Here is a 22,355-nt window from a genome sequence, read left to right on the forward strand (position 1 = left end):
AGCTAAAAATTTTAGGAAGCTCATGTAATATACAATCCGTATAAAATGAAAGTCTTTTATTATTACTTAACATCCATCCCAAACTACCATTTTGGTCAGTTTACGTTAATTCTGTACATTGTTAAATATAGATAGTCCCTATCCTAGAAACTTAACATCTCCACTTAATGTTAATGCAAATAAAGATAATTACCTACCTGAACTCAAAAGACCCTATAAGAAGGGCGTCGTGTCTAGAAGTTGGAGAAATTTCATGGCTTACATCCTAGGCTGCATCCTGGCAAATTACCTAACCTTTTTCAGTTCCCATTTCTTTTCTGTAAGATGAGGTTACTATTGATAACTCTCTTGGGATTATTTTGAGGTCTAAATCTAATAGAGATGATGTATGTCAAGTGCTTAATTTTTTGCCTGAGACATGGACTCAGTCCATTCATCTTATTTTAAAATTGAAGAAACATGCTGTTAATTAGATATGGTTGAACAGTAAAAATCTTCATATAAGTGCTTGTTTTGTAAGGTGACAAGAAAAAAGAGAGGTGAATTGCTATTTAATTTCCAGGTAAGTTAGACTTGGTCCTGCCTTTTAATAAGTGAAATTATATTATTGTTCAACTTATTCATTATTATTTTATCTTTAAAAATTGACATGTATAGTAAACACATACCGAAGTTATTTGATTTTATAACCTTAACGTAAAATATCTAATATTTGGAAAAGATATTCCGTAGACCATTTGGTAATTTGCTTACTACGTAAGAACAGAAAATGGGCCTTTTATGTAAAATGTGTTTCTTGTGCATTTGGATTTATAGTGACATTAGGCCAGGTTAATACCGTTAAAACGTTCCAAGGAAAACATCAGTAATAACATTAAATGCATTACGAATTTTACATCTAGTTTTCTTTGACTATTAAATGTTATTTTGACCTGAATTAATTATGTACAGAATACATAGGTCAGTCTTCTATTCAAGTTAATGATTCTCTCATTTGGAGTTAAGAGCAGAAGAATATCATTTTGTGTCTCCATTAAGCATTATCTTTTTCACAAGAGTCAAATGATAGCATGGGGTGTACCTCCAAATACACAAAGATTGTCTTTAGGAAGCCAACCTCCTATAAGTAGCCTACATGTTAGAAAATGTGCCTGCAAGAGCAAATGCAGGGACACTGCCAGCCCAAGGCATGGGGTAACAAGTACCAGTAGTGGAATGGGAAAGGGCTCAGTGTGGTCCCGAACCTCAGAGGGCAGCCTTTGTCAGTACTGCAGCTGGAGGACTCTTTATTTGGACCTGCATTATCATCCTCATCCAACACAACTGATGCTTGCTGAGCACCTACTGTGCACCAGGTATATTCAAATACAATGTATTTTCCATAATACCTTTCTCAGGTAAGGAAATTGAGGCTTAGAGAGGTTAAGTAACTTGCTTTAGGTCCTCCAGCAGTGAGGACTGTGCCTTTTGAGCTTGCTGATTTAGTGAACACTGAGAAGCATTTGGTGGACCTGATGGCCCTGGAGACCTTGCTTCAGGAGCTTTGTCCATGCTTCTACTTTTTATTTAATTCCAAACATTTCTAACCAAGGGCCCCTTAGAGTTTAGAGTTTGGTGTTCCCTATCACGACTCAGTTCTGACCCCTTTCTCACCTCTTTCCTCTCTGTGCCCTCCCCCCCACATCACCTTCCATACTTATTATATATGTATTAAGTGGCACAGCCTTTTTATTGCTTGAGGCACAAGTAAAGGCTTTGTAGTACCACTCTCCAAACAGTTAAATTACATTTATGGTAATAGAGATACTAGGATATATAATTGCATATGTGCTTGAAAAGGAAATGAGTTTTTAAAGTGTTGTAGAAGGCTCCAATACTTGACTCATGGCAGAACTTTATTCTTCAGTGACACGGCTTCTCTTCCCCACATGACTTTTGTGATTTAAGTATTACTATGAACACTGAAAAAGTGAGGGACTTTTTTTGAACAAAAGTGAGGCGCTTCATTGTGATTGTTTTGTTACTTCCTTTCTCTTCATTCCTGTTCCCTCTTAAATTGGAATAAATGTCAGCTGACATTGATTTTTGTGGTCATTTATAGTTTTTCCTGGGGTTTAGGAGAAGAGTTTGTGGGAAAGTTGAGTAGAGCTAGTGGTGTTAGGCCACTAGCAGAAAAGGAGGGGGCTCTGATTCTGCAGCCATTGAGAATTCTGCCAGGTATGTTTGTCTTTCTAAAATACTGCATTAAAATTCTGTGCTAACCATCTGCAGTTAGCACAGGCCCCACAGCAAAAGGGCATGATCCCCAACAAGATTGCCCTCACTGTAGATGTCAGCTGCCTCCTGTACTAATGACCCAAGACGCTATAAATTCAGGAGTTTCCATGATCCCCCTACAAGACTGCCCTCACTTCAAATGCTGGCCACAAGTTTGGAGGGTCCCCAGGCTACCCATACCCTGACCCACTGGCTACAAATATGGGGCTTCCCATGGCCCACTTCAGGTGTGATAATGTGCTAGAACAACTCCTAGAACTCACTAGAATGCTTAGCATTACTTATCTAGGGGCCCACCAGGAGTTACTTCGTTAACATAAACCATCAGGGCCAATGATGAATAACAGAGACACTCCTATCATGATTGAAATCTCATGGATATGGAAGAAGTTTCCTCACAGGAAACCAGGACAAAAACCAGACATTCTTTATTATAGGACACTTCCCCATCTTGAAGGAATGTGAAATGCCTGATTTTTAGGTCGATTGCTATACAGTCATAAAGCTACATGGAAGAGGTAAGACCGTGCTGGTATTTGTTTCCTGTAGCTTTATGTTTGGCCATTTACCTGGTGACTTACCATTTCTCTTACCTGGTTCTTCTTGCATTGTTCTTTTCCTTGGAGGTTCTCCCCCTTGGGAGCTAGGTTTTCTGCTCTCTCTCAGGAAATTGGGTCCATCTCTTCACACCCCAATGAGTGTTTTTTCTTCATAGAATCATAGATTCTCATTCTGGTACGTAAAACCACTTCTGTGTAACATCCATGAATCGTTACTTCTCTTTTCTTGGAGTGCTTCTGTAGTGGGAAACTCCCAGGCCTCACATTGCACTGGTGGGTTCTCTGGTTGTTAGCAACAGGGAGCCACACTCTCCTTCTCTGCAGCTACTTCTGTCCATCTTTTTACTGGTGTACACAGTGAATTGAGAGGAACCATAAGTGTAAATACACACCTGATTTCGAAGATATGGTATGGATAAAAAAGAATGTACAAAACTCATTAGCTTTTTATATTGATTACATGTTGATATGTAATGTCTTGGGATTAGAAACACCAAATTATTTTTGCTAATTTCACCCTTTTTAATGTGGCTACTGAAAAAATTTTAAATACCTAGAACCTTTCAGCCTGCCACTAGAAATCATTCTCGACTGAACAGTTCTTAGTATATAGTTGGCCGTTTAGCCCATTTAGAATCCCTTTATTTTTATCTTACTCTAAATTACCTAGGTAAAACATATCTATATTATTTCCAGTATCCCTTTTGGTAACTTCAATCATTACGCTATTAATATTTGGATAACCATAGGAAGCATAGTTTATATTCTAGCAGGTTCTTTGTGGATTCCAGCTGCCTTTCACCTTCCCACAGATTTTTTTTTCTTTTTCTTTTTTTTCGCCCCAGTTTTCCCATGAGTATTTGAGTGGTCCCATGTATCAGTTAGCTGCTCTGTGGGGTTAGATGCACTCCTCTCATGTCTGATCCCTCAGCTGGGTAGTCTGATTTATTGAGTGTTAGAAAATGTGTTCTTTAGCATTGAAGTGAAGCCAAACATGTCACCACCTTATGTCCTCTGCACTGCTTGGGCCCTCTGCCTGGAATGTTCTGTCCACTTCTCACCCCTCATCCCACAGGCTTTTGCTCAGATGTTACCCCTGCAGAGAGGCTCTCCTGGATCCCTCATCCCCTCCATTCCACCTTCCACCATTTTTTTTTAACCCTGTCATCTGTTTTATAGCCACCATAACATTTTTCACTATCTAAAATTACTGGGATTGTTTTGTTTTCTTATGTTTTCTGTTTCCCACCCCATACTCTAATAGAGTGTAAATTCTTTGAGAACATGGGCCTAGAACAGTGCCTGGAACAAGTATGTGCTCAGTATCTACCAGATGAGTGAGTGTACTAGTTCTCAGGTAATAAACATTTAAGTCACTGAGGTGCTCAACCTTCAGATCCCTGGACTACCATCCCTGAGGATTCACACTTACTGGTCTCAGAACCACACTTTGAGAAATTCAGAGTTCTGTGTTATGACTGAACACCATTGTTATTAAACTTGATATTCTTCTCATTCTGTATCATGTGTATATGAGGGAATGAAATGTACAGTCTTTTGGGATGTGAAGATGAATGGGGAAATTTGGAAACTTTTTAAAAATTAGGTGACGTTGATTTGAGCAGTATTTTCATTTGCTAGGACCAAGCTTTCAACAACCAATAGCAGATTTTCTAGAGTTGTGGGAGAAAAAAAATTATGATGGAGTCTCACAACAAATATTTACAGTGTTCCTGATATGTCCCAGTCACTGTTCTAGGCACTAGGGAGATGGTAGCGAATGAAACAAAAATCTCTCTCCCCATGAAGGTTATGTTCTACTAGAGAGAGGGAAGCAATTAAAATACATTTATATAGTATGTGTATTTTGTACAGTGTGGTATAAATGGTGCTGAGATGATATGTGAAAAAAGTTAACCGTTTTATCAGTGTTTTAAATGGAAGCAGAGCTAAAACTGTTATTTAAGTAGCATTTTAATACATGACCAAAATAAAATTGGAGCAGATGTGTTGGCACTTGCTAACTTGGTTTTTGGAAGTCTTATTTATTGCATTAATAGAAATACTTTCTTCCCAGACCAAGTAAAATAGTATAAAAGGGTTATGCTTTAATTTGGGGTGTCATGTAAAGTTGCTTCAAATATATTCATAGTTTCTGAGTGGTATTAGGGAATAACACCCACTTAGAAATGGAAACCTTTTACGGTACCTTCCTTGTATATCACATGATGAAAATACAAGATGAATTTCAAGACTAAAAACCACATACTGACTCTTAAGTTTTTAGAACAGAAGCAAATTCCTCCAGTCCCTCTGTGTGCACAGTTAGTGTCAGGAAGGCTGTGTGAGGCTGGCTGCCGATTCAATCCTTAGTAAATGACTTTTGTGATTTTATTTGAAAAGGCAAATAACAGTATTTGCCATGAAGTTGTTCTTATTTTCTTGGGTTCTGGCTGGGACCTCTGCGTGTCTCATACCACATTTGTCAGTGGAATCCATTCCCACATCATACTGAAGCCCATATTCTTGTGTGAAGGGGTGCATATAGGTTGTGTGTCCCCAAGGCCCGTGAGTAAGGGAGCAAGAGCTGAGGGTCATTACTGGTGAGCGGCATGACGCTTCTTTTCACCATTTTCTTTTGTTCTGGAGTATAGCACTGAGGGCTTTTCTTTCATCTTTTTATGAAAGATCATGGCTGTGCTTCAGGGTAACTGTAATACCTTTTATACTTGACTCTTTCTCCCATATCAAGTTAATGATTTCTTTATGTTGCTCTTCATTTTTAAGCATATTGAGGTAAAATATTTATTTTGTCAGAAAGAAGCAATACCCATGTGTCCTTTTTAATTGCTTCATTCTTAGTCTACCTCCTTTGGCTGTGAGCAGCTTAATAGCTAAAGAGCAGTCAGTTTTTCCTTTTAATTTTGCTTTCTTCTGAGTCCTTTTTCACGAATTGAGAGTGAAATAGGAAAAATGCCATTCATGAAATCTTGCCTCTAAAAACATATATTATTTAGTATTCCTTTCCTCTCAGCCCCAGACATTGCATTAAAATAGGCCTTTTATCATTATGAACTTGCTACAATAAGATAGTATCTCATTCATTACTTTGTGTATTAAGAATCAGAAGGTAAATGTAACTGGTATGCCTTTTTTTTTTTTAAGTTTTTATTTATTTTGAGAGAGAACGCAAGCGGGGTAGGGGCAGAGAGATAGGGAGAGAGAATATCCCAAGCAGGCTCCCAGCTGATGCAGGATTCCAACTCACAAACCATGAGATCATGACCTGAGCGGAAACCAAACATTGGATGCTCGACACTCGAGCCACCCAGGTACCCCTAACTGCTATGCTTTGGAGTTGGATTATCATTACTTGTTGAGTTGCCACATGCCCACCCCTCACTCCAAAGTATTTCCCATTATCCAGGACTTCATACGGTATGACATTATTGGCTTAAAGTGTGTATTTTTACTGCAAATTGAACGATCTGCATTATAACTTATATTCTGTGGTTTGCCCATAATGTACAGGAAAGTGGCCTTGAAGAAGGCTCTGTAAAGGAGCATTTGAATTGAACACTGACCTTATGTGATCCACCTGTGACAGCTTCAGTATTTTTCTCAGTGCCTCTGTATAATACTATAGGCTGAAATGCCTGCAAATAGCAAATTAAATGAACCTTCCATTTTCTAGGACTGTAGTATGTTTAAAGCAGTCAGTATCATTGGGGGGAATGCTGACCTTGGATTCCAAAAGAATTTATTAAACCTATTGAGCTTGGTCTTTCCACATTTTTAAAGGTCTGTAAGTTCACATGCTTGAGTCTCCGCCAAACAAAAGTGTCTTTCTTGTGTGTACTATTTTAACATCTCATACCCAAACAAGTGTTTTTGGTCGAACTTAACTACCTACTCAGATTTTGGGATGGTCTAGTGAAGGCAGTAGATGAACCTTGTTCTCAGGGAACATCAACATTCTTTTCTCTTGGAGCATTGGTAGGAGTAATCAGAGAAACCCTGCCCAGTCTTTACCCTGCTCCAGAAGAGTAGGCCCTCCTGTTACCTCATCAGTAGAGCTGATGAACTGATGTTTAGATAGGCACACTTTCTAGGTGTACTGAGATTATTCAGGCAGTTAGATAGAAATAGAGAACTTTTGAAATGGTCTATGTGATACCAAGTAAATAGAAATGATTCCTTGGGTGATGATTTACAATGAAAGCCTTTTAAAAAGCCTTTAAAAAATACCAAATATCAAAGCCATTTAAAATAATTTATCATGTTTTAATAAAGTCACAGTTTCCAAATCTGTTACTAGAGATGCTTATATTTGTATCCTGCCTCTTCCTAAAATTAGATTTGATATAGCTTATTTCAAATAAAGAGAGGCATGATAAAATAAGGTAGATGTAGAAAATCAGGAACCAGGAAAAGAATAATAGACAATCTTGAACTATAATTGCCATGACTGAGTTTGGATTTGGCACTGAACTTCCTGGTACCAAGAAGGAAAGGATGAAACACAGTTGTGTAGTTCTTGTCCTTAGAATGGAGGGAGAATGCCCCCCCCCCCCTTCTTTCATGGGAAATAAGCCTATGCTAAAGATGTGAAAAGAATCCTTACATGGGGCTTTTATGTATTTATACTTAAGGGTCAGTGAATGATTAAATATATAGGGTTGCTCGACATTTTAATACAGCATACTGACAGACACCACATTATTTTCCTTTTAAAAAAATTTGTTTTTAATTTTTGTGGTTTGTCTCTTAAAAGACAGGGTCATATTCTTCAGGTGTGAACAGCTGTGATCTGGTGAGGAGCCTACCTGGCATGTGGCCTTCAGCCTCCCAGTGACATAATTGGGGAGGACAGAGGGCTGTGAGTCAAGTGCTTCCTTCCGATCATCCAGCATAGCTTTATCCTTTCTTTTTAAAGACAGTGTACAACTTTTGTTTATGTTTTAAATGTATTTTATAAAGAGTAATGTTTACTTATTTTTACTCACTTTAGTAAAGTTTTTTTTCCTGTTAGAGAGTTTTGTTCATATACATTCATTATGGTTGTGACATGTGGATTCATTTTAACTGCTGCATTTTGTTCTCTTTCTCCTTAACCCTCTGCTTCCATCCCTCCTCTGTTTTTAACTGTCTTGACTCCTTTTTGCATGGATTGAGTTCTCTCGCCTCCTCTTCTCCACCCCCCACTCCCCCCACCCCCCCACCTCTCCCCCCACCCCCCCCCCCCCACCTCTCCCCCCACCCCCCTTGTTTGGAAGTGGTAAACTCTGTTTTATTAGTAGTGGTTCTGGATATTTTAGCATGCATGTTTAACTGAGTGGTTGAGGGCTAATCAGTATCTTTTCCTCCTTTTGAAACTATGTAAGAATCTCAAAATGCTTTGACTTCAGTCATTCTCCAACTTAAATGTTACTGTTGTCCAGTACTTTGGTTCTTGTAAGTTTTAGTCCCATGAGTTAGGTACTATTGGTATTGCTGAATTCATTTTTTCAACTTTGCTTAAATTGTAGTTGATACATTATTTTCATTGCTTCTCATTTCTCCTTGTCCAGTACTTTGGTTCTTGTAAGTTTTAGTCCCATGAGTTAGGTACTATTGGTATTGCTGAATTCATTTTTTCAACTTTGCTTAAATTGTAGTTGATACATTATTTTCATTGCTTCTCATTTCTTCTTTCATGTTGTTAAGCCTTCTGTCTGGAATTATCTCTTCTTCCTAAAGCATCTTTGTTACAAACTTAGTAGGGGGAGGGAAGATCTGTCTGGAGTAAATGATCTTGGGTTGTTTTTAGTCTTTATTGTGCCCCAAATCTTAGAGATAACAGTTTTGTTGAATGTATAGTCCTAGGATTATCCCCCTGCCAGGTCCCCAACTCCAGTGATTTGAAGATACTATTTCCCCATCTTTGGCATCCGTCATTGCTGTTAAGTCATCAGTCAGTCTTTCTGAGCTTACTTTGTGGATAATTTGTATTTACTTTCTGTTTTTAAGACCTTGTTTTAAAACTAGAGTATTTGTTGTTGTAAAGATTCACTGTAGTATGTCTGGTTATGGATTTCTTTTTATTCCCCTATTTAGACTTTGTGTTCACAAATCTGAAACTTATATTTCATCCACTCTGAAAATTTTTCATTCTCTCTTTCACTATTGCCACTCCCCCTTTCTCTGTCTTTGTTTCTGAATCCCTCATGGTGGAATAGTAGATACTTTCAGTGTAATTGCATGTCTCTTAATTTTGTGCATTGTCTCCATATTGTGAAAATTTCTTAGTTTTCCTGAATAAGTTCTTAAGTTTGATTTTACAGGTTAGTACGTCTCTTTTTAACAGTACGTGATATATACTAAATTTCTAGGAGGTATAGAAGTTACAGATTTTCTCTTGAAGTTCTACTTTGATCCTTCTTAAATATGGCTAGTCATTTTTTACTGTATTTTAACTTTGTATGTTTGCTTTTCTTTCATTTCTGTTAACATAATATATTTTTTAATACTCTAGTTTTGATCATTTGAGTATCTGTAGTCATTATGAATCTGATTACACAATTGTTTTGCTTACTCCTGCCCAAGATAACTTATTTCCTGGTGTACTTCCTGCAATTTTTATTGTAAATTTACCTTCCTGTAATTTTGTATATGAGAATTCTTTGAGGCCTGGGCTTGGATGACCTTCTATCAGAGAAAATTTCCATTTATATTTGCTTCTGCCAGTTGCTTAGGGACACCTCACCTTGTGAGGGCCAAGGTGTATTGGTCCATTAAAAACCCAAATTCTAATCACAGAATGGAACATATCCATTTCTCTATTTCCCACCCCTGTGCAAGCACTGTTTTCAGTGGTTTCTTTTATAAAACTCTTTGAATTTCTGCTTTCTTATGTCTAGCCTCTGATAATTTCCCTCAATTACCTGGTTAGCCCTGCATCAAAAACCAAAAAAGAGTTGGAAGGTATAAATTGCAGAGTATAAAATTCACACCTACCCCTTTTAAGTGTACAACTCTGATTTTTACTAAATTTGTAGAAGTATGCATCCATTACCACAATCCAGTTTGGAATTTTTCTATCATCCATGCATACTTCATTTTTTGGTAAGATATTTTGTTACTCCTAATAAGGTAGCCAACACCCTTTCCTCAAATTGGAAAGTTGGAGGCTTATCCTCTGTTCCATCATCATTTCTCTTGTGGATTTGGGAATAACTGGTAGAAGTTTCTTGAGTGGTTCTGAAATTTATATGATGTGTAGTTGGGACTTCTCACTTGATGCATGTCAAGTTTACAAAGTTGAGTTACTGTTATTTTGGACTTGTTGAGAGCTCAGACTCAACCATTTTAAAGAGGAAAACTTAGGTGGTAGCATGACCCAGAGCCACAATGGCAAGTAATGCAGGTTTTGAGCTTCAGCCTCTTGAGCTTTATGGTTATGGTTGTGGACTTGAGCTCCCTTTTCCAAAGTTCTTTTCACTTGTTTTACTCCCCACAATGGGCATAGGCTGTTAGGTTATTAATTTACCACCAAGAACAAAAAGAAATCTCACTTCCTGCAGAGGTTCCAGAGTAAGGGGCAGTGGAGCCCCTCAGCCAAATATGAAGGAGAAGCAGTTACTGAGGGCCGTGGGAAGAAACTTGTGCTGACCTTACACAAATTTAACCTTCATTTAAAAGTCATCAACACATGTATAATAGAGGAGAAATTGTCATAATGGGTTTTTTTCCCCACTATGGAACTTCATAAATTTTATTTAAGAAGAGAAAATCTAGTATAAAGGTAGTATAAAGTTGTCTTTTTTTGTAGTGTGCAGATGTCATATTTGTTGATATGACACAGCCTGGCTGTGACATTTCTTTTTTCCTCCACAGCATAAATTGTTACTGTGCTACTCCTAAAACCAGCAAAAATCCAGGGCTTTTTTTTTTTTTTTTTTTTTTTTAAATCAGGGAGTTGCTGGTTTTCTGAAATGTTCTGCTCTTCTCTAAGGTCCAAACTTCCACAGTGTAGGCATAGATAGTACAAGAGGCCTTCATGATTTCAAAGCTTATGATTTCATAGGTCATACATAGTGTCAGTCTTAGGCCACCTCTTGAATTAGCAAGAATCAAAGACATTTAAACTGTTCATACACAAGTTACCGTGATAGCAGAGATATTCCCAGAGAAAATCTAGAAGTAACTGCAGAGTGTTCTGCCAGGTTCTCTGGAAGTTTGGTCTATGTATTTTTAATTTAAACTTGAGTCTCTTCTTCAGTCTCAGTATGAACTGCTCTCCCAAATTTCTAGAGCCCCAGAAGGAGACATTTAGGAAACCCCTCCTCTCAGCCTCCCCTTTCACTGTTGTCAAGCGTGGCACTAGTATATGAGGTTAGCGTCTCAGAGAGCTACGGTTGAGATGTTGCATTTGCACATTTGTCATTGTTGGAAGTGAGTAGCCCTGTCCCTGGAGGGTGAATAGAAGCTCATTCATCTGAAGAAGACTGTCAGTGACAGGCGCTCTCTCCCTCCTCCCAGGCCAGGCAGGGTGGCCTCCTGAAACAGGCAGTGTACTCTTGTGGAACATTACTGCTTCAGCAATACATCAGAAACCATTTAAGTAACGTTTTAAAATAAAGAACAAGTCTTGCATAGCCTTTATTTTGTTAGGAATTGTATCAGGAAACAGGAAAGATGGTTTACAGAGGTCAGCCATTTCAGCCTTAGCCACCCACACTCTCATGTATCTGATCTGTAATAGATAATAGTTTACATAATCTTTGCTTCTTACTTTTCTGGATCTTACAGATTCATAAAATTGGGTGAGTGTAAATTGAAATAAAATGATGCTAGTAGTGACTAGAGAGTAAGGATAGAAACAGAGTGACAGACCTTCCTGAATTTTACACTTGGCTGGCCTCCCACATAGTGGGAGTGGGGCGGGAGTGCTGGGTATTAGTATGCTCACCTCACCAGGAATCTTTGTTAGTCTCAAATTACTAATGTAGTGATGAGCCCCAAATTTTATATTTGTTTTTCAAAATGCCTTCTTAAGGAATTGAAACAGTGGGAGTTACAGATTCATGAACATATCTAAGTTAAGCTTTCTCCTGCACTGTAGCATCATTGAGGGATAATGTTTTTTAAATATTTTATATTTTACAAAATAGAGTTTTGGTTATGTTTTGCAGTAATTTTTAAACAAAAAAAATCTGCATAATCAACTGTATTATCATGAAGACTAGTGCCTGTTTGCTCAGGTCCAGTTGTTAGTAGAAAGTGGAATTGTAATCTTTAGGGGAAATATGTTACTTCTGTATATGATTTTGAAGACCCCTAAACATTAAAGATCTGACTTAATTTTTTATTTCTTTACATTTTATATTTAAATTACATGTTAGTTCTGTTGTTTCTCCTTATGATTAGGCATTGCAGGATTCTGATAGTTAGCAGTCTTCCAGAAAGCTGATAATCCCTAACCATAATACTGCAAACAACAGCCATAATAGTACGTAATTTTTCTTTTGCCTGTATGTGCTTAAGTTGGGTGGAGGAGTGAAAATCAAAGGTTATCACCATTGCCCTTGTTTACTCTGGCATTTAAATTCCCGGAAAGTGCCTTTGATATTAAACTGCCTATGCTTCTGTCATTCATAACTCAATTTGCAACCGGGGGGGGGGGCAGGGGAAGATGTGTCTTAGCACAGTGTATTCATTTGGTCCTTGGTATTACCAATGGGGTTGGCAAGGCTGTTTATGTAGAAACATGGATAAGTGATCACAGTGCTCACAGTCGCTACAGAGCAAGGTTCTCACCACGGTCAGGGCTTCAGCTGAGGAAGTCTGACACAACTTGGAAAGATTGTTTCTGGCTACTGGAGCAGTGTCCTTAAGATACTTTGGACAGAAAGGAAAAGAGTTCAGTTCAAATAAAGCAGTACCATTCAGAAAGGAGTTCAGCTTTCAGTGCTTTTGAGAACCTAGTTGAAGGATAGTTTTCTTCTAACTGTGGGACATCATCCCTGTTTATTTTTCCATTTCTGATGAATATGGCCTTGGGTATATCTTGATGTTATCTTAATACTATTTTTTTTTAATTTGAAAAATAGCTTTGTGTTTAAATAAACCTCTTGGCTTAGTAAGCAGCCATTCACCTGTAAAATGAGAATAGCATCTTAGAATTTCTACTTCTTTTCTTCAAGAACCAGCTACATGGTATATTTGTAATTGAGGATACCAACTTTTCTTTCTGAATGCCCTTGATTCCTTAGCTTTTCTCATGTTGTTGTCCACACCATGAGAACTGCCTTTCTACTGTTCAGGCAGGTAAGAGAGCATGGTAAAGCCTATGAGTTACATGCCCTGGAATCTCATTCTGCCAACAGTGTGACCTGTGTTACAAGTCGACATAGTCTCCTTAGCACAGAGATTTAAAAAAAAAAAAAAATTGTCCTCCTAGGTAGGTAATTAATTTGAGAAATAAAATACCATTGGTGCTCTTGGCATGTGTTCTATAAAAGATAGAGGTGGGAGTGGGTATACATTTGTTTTCCTTAGGGATCAAAAGAAAAATCTTCTAAGAACTTTTTATGGTGTTCCTTCTTCTAGGTTGCCAACTTGGCCTGTTCCATCTCAAACAATGAAGAAGGTGTAAAGCTTGTTCGAATGTCAGCAAGTCAGCTAGAAGCTCTCTGTCCTCAGGTAAGGTATGACCATAATTGTTTATGGTACCACTGAATTGGAGTTCGGTTACATTGGAGATCAGGTTTATTTTTTTAATTTTGTTTTTAGAATTTTACATAGAAGTCTTGGGGACAAAACACTGATCCAGAGTTCACAAAGCTTGTAGAAATTTATGTTCAGCTTCAAGTGACATTTCCTTGGGGCATCACATATTACTATCCCTTGCCTTTCATTAAAAATGGATAGTGTCTTTCATTGCTGGCAAGTGGAGGGTGTGTAGTGACCTCACTACTCAGTCTGTAACCTCCTTGAGAGAGGGCCATCTGCAACATTTGACAGTCCTGGATTTAGGGTAGTTATCTCACAAACCTGAAGGAGTAACAGTTACCCACCTATGCTCCTTAATGCCTGGGATTTGGATCTTTGTGATGGAGGGAACAAGATCCAAGAGCTAGAACCATTACTCTGTAATGTCCTGAAGTAGCATTTTGGTACATATGTTAGCAACGTAATCCAGCCAGCTACTGAATTAAAAGCTTGAGAACTTTTCTCCATTTATGATGGCATATTGGAAGACTAGCGATTATGGCAGTCTGGGACTCTCGAAAGACTCTAAAGCACATAGAAGAACAGTTGCTTTGTTAAATGACCAACGTGTTGGCTGCCTCCTATGAGGGGAACTGACCCTGTCTGTGGGGTCCCCTGCTCCTTGACAGTCACAGGTGTTTTTAAGCGGTATAAGTGCTGTTTTCAGTGGAAGAGGCTGCCCTTCTGATTTCCCAAGTAGAGACTGCTCATGGGCCTACTCTGAGGATTTACATTTACTTTCTCTAAATGTCCTGTCAGATGGCAGTGGCCACAGATAAAGGGAAATAAAGCAGAGGAACGGGAATAACAAAAGAGAGGTCATAGGAATGAAATTTCTATGTTGTGTGTACAACCAGCTTTAAAATATACTGAGACCAATACTTTGGCCCTTTCATATAAATAATTCCTGACCCTCAAGATAGGCAACCAAAAGAAGTAAAGCCTGATTATTAATCTGGGATCTTAACTGGTGCACAGGTTAGTTAAGGCATTTGTTCTAATTGTCATTCATGTGTATCTCGTTTGCCAGTGAGAGTTGGTTTGTGTAAACACTACTATGATAGGCCATTGTGAATCCACATTATATGATGAACATCTTTTCAGGTTTCATCCAGTCATGAAATCCAGTAGAAATTGGTAGCGGTAAAGATAATAAGCACAATGGATTGAATGACTTGTAGAAAGTTCGTGGATGACTAAGTTGTAAGAAGTATATTCAGAGTAAATTTCTAAAGCTGGGGCATTCTTTCCCCAAGTTTATCATTTTACCCTATCAGCACTTTGTTTTTAATGTCTTTGGTTCTCCGTTTGGTTTTGAAATGCTTGAAAAGCCACAATGCTTTCACATATCAGCTGAAACAGATGGTAACATACGCTGATCACACCTACCAAGAGTATTTATATAAATGATCTTAAGCCTAGGAGAAAAAAAATCACATGGAGAGTCTAGTAGATCCTAATGAAATGGTGGTGTGCACAAATCATGTGTGGCTGGGCCATATTGTGCCGGTTTGAGTTTGCCCTCAGCATTGTTTCTCTCTTGGGTATTTGATTTCTTCTAGTAGAACAGACCTTCAGGAGGAGTGGGTTTAGACCGTGCCCAGACCACCCTTAGTATTAGGTGTGTGTCCTGGATAAAAAGGTGTTTTCCCAAGTGTGCTTCTTGTCTTCCAGACTCTTGCCAAGGTTCATTTTTGCCCCTGCTCAAAGCAGGGCTGGGCAGATTCAGTGATGGCAAATACAGCAGGCATTTGCAGCCATGATAGTGACAAACTTGAGTAGTATGTGCCGTTTCTACATGAGGAAGCTGCGATTCCACTCCAGGCCAGTATTGCCAGGTCCTTTCATTATTTTTAAAGAGAAGTCAGCAATTCAGGTTTTTCTGTCAAGTCTCAATTTTAAACGATAGGTAACTAATCAAAAGTTTTGAAAGTCTTCGAAGAGGGTAAACCAAACTCCTCTGAGACTGCATCTGGCTTACCCTGGCCCGTGCATTACATTCTCAAAGGGCTTCTTTTTCAAACTGGCTGGTGGCCATCCCTTTGAGGAAGAGGGGTTTCCCTGGAGCCCTCTCTCTCCTTACTCTTCATTCTGATGTGGGCAGTGACCTCTACCACCAGGACCCTGAACTAGAGGTGTTCCCTTCCACAGACACTGGCTTGTGTGATAAACAGACTAGGCTGGTTAGTTCCCCAGGAGTTTAGGAAGGGGTTTAATATGCTGTAGCCTATATGGCACAAAAACAGACACTCAGATCCATGGAATAGAATAGAGAACCCAGAAACGGATCCACAAATGTATGGCCAACTAAACTTCGACAAAGCAGGAAAGAATATCCAATGGAATAAAGACTGTCTCTTCAGCAAGTGGTGTTGGGAAAACTGGACAGTGACATGCAGAAAAATGAACCTGGACCACTTTCTTACACCATACACAAAAATAAACTCAAAATGGATGAAAGACCTAAATGTAAGACATTTGTAATGATGTAAGACATCAAAATTCTCAGGGAGAAAGCAGGCAAAAACCTCTTTGACCTTGGCCACAGCAACTTCTTACTCAACACGTCTCTGGAGGCAAGGGAAACAAAAGCACCAATGAGCTATAGGGACCTCATCAAAATAGAAGGCTTCTGCACAGCGAAGGAAACAATCACCAAAACTAAAAAGCAACCGACAGAATGGAAGAAGAGATTTGCAAACGACATATCAGATAAAGGGTTAGTATCCAAAATCTATAAAGAACTTCTCAAACTCAACACCCAAAAAACAAATAATCCAGTGAAGAAATGGGCAGAAGACATGAATAGACACTTCTCCAAAGAAGACATCCAGATGGCCAACTGACACATGAAAAAATGCTTAACATCACTCGTCAGGGAAATACAGATCAAAACCACAATGAGATAGCACCTGTCAGAATGGCTAACATTAACAACTCAGGTAACAGTGGATGTTGGAGAGGATGCGGAGAAAGAGGATCTCTTTTGCACTGCTGGTGGGAAAGCAAACTGGCACAGCCTCTCTGGAAAATAGTACGGAGGTTCCTCAAAAAATTAAAAATAGAACTACCGTGCAACCCAGCAATTGCACTACTAGCGTATTTATCCAGGGGATACAGGGATGCTGTTTTGAAGGGCCACATGCACCCTAAGTTTATAGTAGCGCTATCAACAACAGCCAAAGTATGGAAAGAGCTCAAATGTCCATCAATGGAGAAGGAAGATGTGGCGTATACACACACACACACACACACACACACACACACACACACACACACACACACACACTGGAGTATTACTTGGCAATCAAAAAGAATGAAATCTTGCCATTTGCAAGTACGTGGATGGAACTAGAGGGTATTATGCTAAGCAAAATTAGAGAAAGATATCCTATGACTCACTTATGAAGACTTTAAGACACGAACAGATGAACAAAAGGAAGGGAAGCAAAAATAATATAAAAACAGAAAGGAGGACAAAATGTAAGAGACTTAAATACGGACAACAGAGGGTTACTGGAGGGGTTGTGGGATGGGGGATGGGCTACAGGGTAAGGGGCACTAAGGAATCTACTCCTGAAATCATTGTTGCACTATATGCTAACTAATTTGGATGTAAATTTAAAAATATAAAAATTAATTTATTAATTGACAAAAATGCTGTAGCCTATAGACAGTTATTAGAGTGCATCTTTATTGTGAGGCTGCTGGCAATATCTGACCACAGGATGAAGTACATGTTCGATTTTTCCATGCTGGTTTTTGTGCCTCACACCCACACTCTTGCATGTAGGAAGCCCGGGCCCCTGTGTTGGAGATGTTCTCCTTATGTAACTCTTCTGTGGCCCCACCTACATTTTGGAGTTGGCTCCTAGACCTTATTGTTGAAGGGGAGAGATGACAGATGGAACCTCCAGAGGAGCTTTTCCCCCATTTTGTCAGTTCACTCAATAGCAAATTAACTTTGGAAATGAGAACTGTTGTGAAGTACTAACTTTGTAGCAGTTAAGTGATTTTAACTTCAAATATTTGAGATTAATTAAAGTTGAGGAGGAAGTAACCTGAAAGTGGCTTTGTTTTGTTGCTTGGGGGAACAGAAGCACCCACATTTTTTTGTGATTTGCTGTTGCAAGAAAGGAAGTAGGTCAGCTGTCTCTGCCTGCATTGCCTGCTACTCTGTGGCTGCACTGTCTCACTCTGTTCATCTGGAGGGGGACCTGCTTCCATTTGAGCAGAGAGCCCTAGTCTCACATGCCTTTATAAGGAAAAAACCCAACTGTTATGGGGATAAATATGAATCTGTACCCCACATATCCCTGACATGCCTTGTTTGTAGATGTGCCCAAGTCTTAGTCTGTGGTAGCTGCTTAAAATATTTCACTTTTTTAGTTCATTTGGTGCTGGGCAGCGAAAAAAAGGAAAAAGAAGGTTTCTGACAATTGAATCTTTAAAATTGTGGGAGGGCATTTTGGAGATGATCTCACTTAATATTTTATTTTTCTTAGTTCATTTGTGAGAATGAGCATTGTACATTTAGGTTAATACGGATCTGGCACTTTAATAATTCATATAGCCTGGTTTAATGCATGGCCTTTCTTGGAAATCTACACAAAGGTGAATTAAATATTTGAAGCCACAGCTTATCTGCATTTCTTTCTCTTTTTTTTTTCTTTTTGTCCTTCTCACTAACTAGAGAAACAACTTATGAAATTGCCCATTCTTCCTTGTGCCTCCTTAGATTTGTCTTCCATATTGCTTCTTTTCCCTTTGTGCTTTTGGGAACACTGATCATTTTTGTGGCTGACAGACTTAACAAGCATCAAATAAATACAAACCCAGACAGGCCTGGCCTATAGGTGGTGAGAAAATATGTAGCTCTTATTGGAGCATCTAAGGCATACAGGCCAGGGTACCCTGTGACCTCAGCTCTCACGCATCTATTATTTCACAATCATAGGACCATCTAACTTTGAACCACCTCACTTTTCCACTTTGGATATTCTCTAATCTTTTATTTCAAAGCAGTTTAACAGAAGAGCTCGAAGGAGATGCTTCTGACTAAAGGTTTCAGTACCTTGCCCTCCGCCCCTTCCACTCCTTCTGACAGAGATCTGCTGGTAACATGCTGCCAGAGACCTTGCAGTCTCCCTGTAAGGCTTGCATATTGATACTGGTCAGTTTTCGTTTCTGGTACAGTCTGATTTCCATAGCCTAACAGTTGGAAAGTGTTTACTTCTCTTCTGTTTTCTTGAAAAATCTGTATAATTGATATTAGTCCTTTAAATGTTTGGGGTAATTTACCACTGAAGACATTTGGCCTGGAGTTTCCTTTGTGGGAAGGTTTTTAACAATTCAGTTTCTTTAATCGATACAAGGATATTCACATTAGCTGTTTATTCTTGAGTGTCTTTGGTAATTTATATTTCATCAGTTACTACTATGTTACTTTATTCCTTCTGCCAGATTTGGGGTTTAATTTGTCCTTTTTCTAGTTCTAAAGTTAGAAGTTTTTAGATCATTGATTTGAGACTTTCTTTTCTGATGTCACGGTTAAACATTTAATGGTATAAATTTCTCTTAAAGCACTGCTTTAGCTACATCCTACAAATTGTAATGTGTGTGTTAAATAGTATGGGAAGGTCAGCAAAGATGCCATTGAGAAAATGATTTAGAAGCAAAGACCCAGAGGAGATGATAGAACAAGCCATGGAGGTATGGCACTCCAGGCAGAGAGAACAGCAAATGCAGAGGCTTTCAAAAAGAGGGTCAATTTTCTAACAGATGTTTGGGTGGTTTGGGGCTTTTTAGGGTCATGGTAAGGCCTTTGGCTTTTTACTCTGAGTGACATGGGAAGCCAATGAAGGAATTTGAATAGAGGATTGACATGATTTAATTTAGGTTTGAACAAGGCCTCCCTGACTTCTGTCAGGAGGGATGGAAGCAGAGATATCTCTTAGGAGGCTGTGCTAATAAGCAGGAAAACACCCCTCTCCCCTCACAAAGATGTTCATTTCCTAATTCCAAAACCTATAAATGCATTACTTTAAGTAGCAAAAGGTCTTTGTAAAGGTTAAAAAAAAAGAGAGAGAGAGAGAGAACTAAGGGTTGTTAGATTATCAGGTAGGGACCCCAGTATAATCAAAGTATCCTAACAGGGAGACATAGGTGTCAGAGTCTGAGAAGACACTGTGATCGCAGAAGCAGGCATTGGAGCCATATGGTCACAAGCCGAGGAATGTGGGCAGCCTCTAGGAGTCAGACTGGATTCTCCTCTAGAGCCTCTAGAATGAATAGGTCTGCTGACACTTTGACTTCTGATGTCCAGAACTATAAGATAATACATTTGTGTTGTTTTAAGTAAAACTACTTCAGTAATAATATGTTATAGCAGCATTAGGAAACCAAAACAGAGGCTTTGGTACTAATCCAGGAAAGAGTACAGTGGATGTGGCAGGCACTGATTAGAGTCTGGATATATGATGATAGAATTTACTGAAGGATTAAATATGAGGTGGAGGGGAAAGAGAGGAGTGAAGGAGAATTCCAGGGTTTTGAATATAAGTAGCTGGAAGGATGGAGGTGTCATTTATTTTGATAGGGAAGCGTGGTTTGGGGGAACAGCTAAGGAGCTCTGTTTTAGACATGGTAATTAGATATGCAAGATGCTAAGTGAAATTCAAGGAACAGATCTAGACAGGTTGTATAAATGTGAGACTCATCAGCACACATAGGATACCATGAGCCTGGATGTGCTCACCAATAGAATGGGTATACCTAGAGTAAAAAAGTCTAGGTACTAAAACTGGGGTTCTCTAACATCTAAAGTTTGGGGAGATGAGCAAAGAAGACTGAGGAAGGGTTAGTAAGACCAGAAGAACACCAGAAGCTGGCTCTACCTTGGAAACCAAGGGAAAAAGAGTGTTTCTAGGAATGATGTTTATTCCTGTCAAATGGTTGTTGAACGTGAACTGAGAATTAGTCCTTGGATTGAACAATATGTAGAGATGACAAATGACCTTGGACAAAGGAGTTCAGGTAGAGTTTAGGAGACATAAGCTTGACTAGAATGGGTTCAAGAGAGGAGAGAGGGATTGGGTATAACAAGTTGGCAGCTCTTTCAGATTTTATGTAAGGTTTATAGAGACATGGGGTGGTAGCATGAGCTAGATACGGGATTGAGACTGTTACTTGTTTTTTATTTTTAGTTGGGACCCATACTAGCATGTTTTTTATGTTTACCTGTTGAAAATAATCCAATAGATGAGAAATATTTACAGTATAGAAAGAGGGGAAATATCGATAATACATAATTAGGAAATAGTCCAGTAAAGGGGAAATATTGATAATGTAGAATAATATCAGTATATTGATAATACAGAATAGATAATCTATATAACTAATAGAATGTATAATAGATAATATCGATATAGATACTATAGAATGGACGAAGAATTGCTAGAGCAATGTCCTGGAGTAGGGGAGAGGAAATAAGATGCAGTGGACAGGTAGAAAGGTTGTTCTGAGATGGGAACATAGATTGAACACCTATATTTTTAAAAAGGTAAGACAGTACCTGGTACAGATGCAGGTAAGTGGGTAGATGTGGTGATAGGAACTATGGACATTGTCTTTTGATCGCATTCATCTCACTCAAGTAGGAAGCAGCAGGCTTTGAAGCTGAGACTGAGGATGCTGGCTGAGGTAGGTGAGAAAAGAAGGTGTGAAACAAATACTCATTTAGAGTCCAGGCTTGAGAGGAGGAGATTTACTAGACTAAGGAAGTATAGTTCCCTTGCTGTCTCCAACATTATGTGTCTTGAGTAATCAAGAATTTTAAAGCAAGACCACTCCGCATTCTTGGGACAGGAAATTGTGAGACATCTGAGTGGAGCTGTTTGGTATAGAGCAAGCGATATGAGTTGGGAGCTAGAATAAATGGTCTGGATAGGAGATGTGGGAGTAGTTGGCACCTAAGTGGTATGTAAAATCATGAAACTAGATGAAATTGCTCACTGTGAGGAGAGGAGTGTAGAAAGGAGAAAGGGCAGCATAGAAATAAACCTTCAGGAACTCTGAAATTCTTTGATGTCGAAGAAGACAAGGCAGCAAAGAAGACAGAGAAGAAATAGCCAGAGCAGTAGAAATTAAACAAAAAGTCTTGAAGAAAATCTAACCTCTAGGCCTGACAAAAAACACTTTGTAAACCAGGAACATAAGAGAATTTGCTCAGCCTGGTAATATCATACCAGGTAAAACGTAATATTAACGGGAACAGGCTGAGTCGTTTCTCCCTACAATCAAAAACAAGACAAGGATGTCCTATTCAACGTTGTTCTAGAGGTTTTCAACATGGTGGTAGTGCCTCGTGTGGGGCTTTTTGCTAATTTAACGAGAAAAAATATTAACTCCCGTTAATTTTTATTTCTTTTGATTTGTGAGAGTAAATTTTTTCCCCTAGTTGTTTACTAGTCATTTATAGTTCATCTTAGGTAGGCTGTCCATGTCTTTCCCCCATTTTTCTATTAGTATTTTGGTGTTCTCCTTACAGATTTACCTAACATACTTCATCAGTTACATATACTTAAATACAGAAGTAATATAGTCAGATTTATGAATTGACTTCTCCCATTGTTATTTGGAAATAGGGCAGAGTTTTCTAAGAAATGAGAGATATTTCTCTTGAAGAATTCAGTCAAAACATAAATAGATGCCTTTTTTTTTTTTTAAATTGTTTTAGATGTTTATTCATTTTTGAAAGAAAGAGAG

The 22,355-nt window shown here is 38.6% G+C and overlaps 1 protein-coding gene across 1 annotated transcript in view; it reads left to right on the forward strand.

The window, feature by feature from the left end:
- The window catches only part of CTNNA1 (catenin alpha 1), a 176,890-nt gene that overhangs the window by 132,179 nt on the left and 22,356 nt on the right, over nucleotides 1-22,355 (forward strand). The window contains exon 10 of the mRNA XM_011282359.4: nucleotides 13,428-13,520. Within this exon, the coding sequence (XP_011280661.1) occupies nucleotides 13,428-13,520 (93 nt within the window). The remainder of the gene's footprint in view (nucleotides 1-13,427; nucleotides 13,521-22,355) is intronic.

This window comes from Felis catus, chromosome A1, assembly GCF_018350175.1.
Source record: "Felis catus isolate Fca126 chromosome A1, F.catus_Fca126_mat1.0, whole genome shotgun sequence".
NCBI classification, from domain to species: domain Eukaryota; kingdom Metazoa; phylum Chordata; class Mammalia; order Carnivora; family Felidae; genus Felis; species Felis catus.